Genomic DNA, 5000 nt, shown 5'->3' on the forward strand with positions numbered 1-5000 from the left:
CACGCCATACTTTGTATTTTTTGTCACAAGATTTGTCCAATAACGAAATAATTTCAGCACAAAGGGGAGAACAAAATGAATCATCACGCATATGATATGGATATCAAATTACTAGATCCTTTGTCAAATGAGGGTCAAAGAATGGAAGTCTATTAGAAAGAATTAAGAACTTACAATATATTAGCAGTTTTACTTATACAATTTCATATCTGCTGAAATCTATATTGTTACATTACGATGTTACATGAATTCAATATTATATTAGGTCAGCTTCCCAATATGAAACCCAATTTTACAGCAACATAAACTCATAACCTGGCACTACAATGTTACTTCACCAAACATAATACTTTCTTATGACAATAGTAAAACAGCCTATATCAAATTATCCTTTATCTCAACATTGTTAACGTTGAAAAAAATTCTTTTAACAGTTCCACTCACTGTTCCACATGCCGCTATGGTTGACACAACACTAGGAGGATATGATATTCCAAAAAATACCATTGTTCAATTCATGTTAATGGCTGCTCATTATGATCCGAATTATTGGGATAAACCAGAGGAATTCCGACCTGAGAGATGGATTGGAGAAAATAATGAGTTAAAGAAAAATGAGGCTTATATGCCTTTCTCTTTGGGTAAGTATAATTAAAATCGATTTTAATTATAGAACAGGCCTATTCCAGCTGCGACCGTCTCGACCATGAGAGAAGACAAAACATTATCTTTTTATTGATGGTGTCTTCTTTTTTATAATTGCAATGCGTCATTTGGAGATTGAGGCATCCTGTTTCAGGATCCCACGAGGTCAATTTGCTAGGTAAAAGCTAACACTTTATTTGTAAGCTTACAGCCTCCTGCTTCGAATCGTTCTTAGGCAGCTGTCACTTCAGGGTAAATAAAATAGCAATAGTCTACTGCTTCTTATTAATTCATTATACTTTCTTACGAAGGATTGGTCTGTTGCTCACCTAAACTTAATCATCATTCTATTAGCAACACTTTACCTCTTCATGTTATCTTAATTATTGATAAAAGTTCATTTAAAATTTTTGTCTAGGAAATATTTTATATGCTGAAATATAGCCAGAACTATAATATTTAAATTCAATGAAATTTAAATACGATGAAATTTTTTTTTTTTTAGAAGCGTTGAGATGTATCGTAAGATACAGAAATAAATAAATTTATTTCTCAAACGCGTGATAATGCTATAAAATAGCGTGACCAGGATAAATTATCAATATATTGCAGAAAAATATGTTACCGTCTACCCATGAGAATCGAACTCACATCTCTGTGATTACGCGTCAACTGTTTTACCATTAAACTAAACTGCCCAGCAACGAATACTTCTGCAATTTTAGAACTTATAAATTTAGCTTCATATTTAAATTTATTTTTTATTATAGACAAGTTAATAATATTTTATTAAAATATATACGTTATTATATGTTATCACATGTGATTATGCTATTTACTTTATATCGTCTGTTTTATTTGTAGGTCCCAGAATATGTGCAGGAGTATCACTAGCCAATATTGAAACTTTCATGGGTTTTTCAAATATCTTACAAAGATTTCGATTGGAAAGTCCTGACGAAACACCAATGACAATGAAAGGCAAACAATCAGGAATTACTTATGTTCCAGTAAATGATAATGTCCGTGCAATACCACTGTGAGATATATTTCAGGGTACCACTTCACAGTACACTATACAGTTGAAGGTATATCACTTTGATATACAAAGGTATCAAATTCCTATAGAATACTGTTATATTTTAAATGGTATTTAACGAAATTACATAAATGTCAGTTCATTAGTGGTATTATATTGACCTACATAATATATCTACCTATAAACTTCACAAAATTTAGAGGATAGAAATAGACAAGTCGTATGATTGTTGCAATGTTTAATTTAATCAATAAAACTCCAGTATTATATTATTTTCTTTGAGTCACAATTTTCTTTATTAACCTAATTTAGACTTTGATATAAATCGTCGAAATGCACACCAAAAGGCTGTTTATTCTGTTATTTTTCAGCAACATGAGACTGGTCTGTGCTGCCTTCAGGATCCTACAGGAAAGAGAATGACATTCCTTATAAGTATTTTGTTTACCAAAATATGTCAACAATAAACCAAAACTATTTTTGTTCCTAGTTTAGGTAATACAGTTACAGACCTTCATGGGTTTGTGATTGTTTTATCTGCTTTCAAGTTTCAGTAGACTTGGCACAAATTGATTCACTGCATTGCAAAATTACCAGGTATTAGAAAACAGGACGGAGCTTCTTAGATGCTTGGTTGTCTGGAGCGAACGTACAATGACAGCGAACATGCTCTGTAAATCATGGCGAGAATACTGCAGCACTTATTTGACAGTAAAACCTCAATGATAAAGCGGAAAAGCAGTGGTATTTTCATGTATGCTCTGTCGAACCCTGTCAGTAATAATCAAATAAACAAAACATGATGAAACCCATGCTGATTTAAATCGCCATCACTTTGGACAAAATTTATAACTGTTTGAAAATACAGATTCTATAAATTTAGAGATCAGTTGTCAGGTCTGTGAGTAAGAAAATGTTACAAGAGAGAGATTTCCTTCCGGCTATTATTGAATCGTGTACCCAGCATCCATAAGCATAGTGTTTAAGAGAGTTGGTGAATAGATATCTTTCCAGCTTGCAACATCATTATCTCAACACACCAGCGTCTGTGTTGTGAGCTGCACATCAGCAACTGGTCGCTATGACAGGCACTACCAAAAATTGTCATGACTACAAAACAATTCTTCAATCAAGAAGAATAGTTCACTATCCTGCTGAAAAATGTCTTTACCGCACACTCCAGTTAAAAAGAAGACTATCAGGTTCCTCAGTAATACTGCTTCTCAGTTTAGTCACGGTTTTGCAATCACACAAGAACACTAAAGACAAAGAATCATATGCCACAGGCAATAATGAATATGCTACTCTCAGAGTGTACACCAAAGGAAAGGATGCAAATTTACAAAGAATTCCTAAGCATATCAACAGGTGTGCCCTTTCTATTTTGAGGACTTTTGTTTCCAATACAACTAAGTTCTACCTTATCAATCAATAATTTGGAGGGCAAACATTAAAGGTACTGGACATCGTCTTGATGAACAATGTCCTCATTTAGCTGTAGTTTAAATAAGTTGTAATCCCCTGCAATCTCTTTATTTATACCTCTGCTGGTAAAATTCAAAGCGTGTAACTTGTGGTATTGTAATGCCATTGTTTAGGATTCTCAAAGCTATAAATGAGCACAGATCATATAGGCTGAAACACATCACAATTCTTAAAATGATTTTTTTATTGCTACCTGTAATGCTCCTGATAAGATTATGGTTTATTCCAGGTAATCTCTCCAGATTTGGAACTTTTTTCCTGGAGAGAGATAGAGAGATTGGTATACAGAGACAAGTATTAAGTCTGAATATAAAATTCATTCTATAAATTTGAACAATCTAAAATCTTACTACAAAACATAAATAAACAGCACTCAGTCTCTAGAGAATTGAGAAGTTCCCACCTCATGACATCGATTACCGCCTCCAGTTTATTTAGGTTTCCACAAAACGTCTGCTATTTTGAACTTCACGATTTTCATTCACTATTTCCTCACCAGCCAAAACCTTTCTTCAATACGTTTTCTCCTTTCTCATAAGTGACACTAAATTATTTTCTTTCAGAAGACTGTGAAGTTTATGCAATCGAGTGGTGAAAGTCTCTTCATGAGCGATATTTGCTTCCCGCTTGCCTTTTGTTTTCGCCCTATCTCTCCTTGTTGCCTCGATGGTTCCCTACAATCTTCAATCTCCACCTTCCTCCATCATTGCGAGACTGATGGGGTGGAACGGCTGGGCGTTCATTGTGGCCTGGTTTGTGTCCAAGAAGGACATCTAATCACTCCTGTGGTGTTCTTTGCGTAGAGGATCAGATAATTAGTTTCTGTCCTCTCTGGCCAGCTTGGAAACTGCGACCGGTAGTAACAGGGAAAGATTAGTAGCAGCATTAACAATAGCCGTGATTGTCGTATCAGTGCTCAGATGTTGATCTTTTAACCTGTAACATATATTTCTGCGCCACAATTTATTTTGCTCTTAATCTTTCAGGCATAAAGCCTTCACAATACCTTTGCTACCACACATGTGACAACTGGAACATCTAATATGCACAACTAGTGTGACGGACCTATCTTCGGAAACTTCAATGGGATAAAAGTTCGGGATTGTCTTTGAGTTACTAGGAGTTATCAGGACCTGTATATGTAGTCAGGTAGGTTATGCGTAACCCACTCAAATCCACCCACGCTTGACATTTGGCCACAAGCCAAGTATCAACGTTATCAACGTATGTGACAATATTTCTAACCGTAATCATTATATTACAGAAATCCATGCGTTGTGGGAAGGGCCTGTCGCTTCCCAGCTCAACTTGTCTCCTAGCCTGATTATCTTTCTTAAATGCCAGATACAGGCTTTCATAAAATTCACCCCACTTCATGGAGTACATATCCTGCAGGCGTTTGACCAGGCTCTTTCTAACTCTTCTTTTGAATGTCTATCGAAACCCTCACCTTTGTTTGAAAATCAGTTTCATGACACTCATTCTCAAAGTCTCCTGGATAATTTGGGGGAGTAAAAGAAGCCGCCTATTTTGTCATACCTAGTCCTGTTATTTTTCCTTGATTTAACTTAAATGAAGTCGGTCATTTTAAGAAAAAGATGGAGTTTTGTTGTTTGTTGGTTTTGTCGTTCTTTATACATTTTCTCCCATTCATTTGTTTCTAACAAGAATCGTTTTTGTTTTTGTATGTGACTTCCATTGTGTAGTTTCGTATAAACTTGAGGCTATGACTTCCTTGTTAATTTTTCCGTTATCTTTTTTTCTGATTTTTTCGTTTGAAGCTAACTTTTGGGCGTGTCTTCACGTTCATCTAGCTGCTGTGTCCGTTATT

General features: G+C 35.0%; 1 protein-coding gene across 1 annotated transcript in view; it reads left to right on the forward strand.

Moving 5' to 3' along the window:
• LOC106870256 (cytochrome P450 2J4) overlaps positions 1–1956 on the forward strand; it is a 16177-nt gene extending 14221 nt beyond the window's left edge. Inside the window, exons 7-8 of the mRNA XM_089360236.1 lie at positions 435–641; positions 1510–1956. Coding sequence (XP_089216362.1) covers positions 435–641; positions 1510–1688 — 386 coding nt within the window. The 3' untranslated portion in view covers positions 1689–1956. The remainder of the gene's footprint in view (positions 1–434; positions 642–1509) is intronic.
• The last annotated feature ends 3044 nt before the right edge of the window (positions 1957–5000 follow it).

The sequence above is a fragment of the Octopus bimaculoides genome, chromosome 11 (genome assembly GCF_046866305.1).
Source record: "Octopus bimaculoides isolate indiv1 chromosome 11, ASM4686630v1, whole genome shotgun sequence".
Taxonomy (NCBI): domain Eukaryota; kingdom Metazoa; phylum Mollusca; class Cephalopoda; order Octopoda; family Octopodidae; genus Octopus; species Octopus bimaculoides.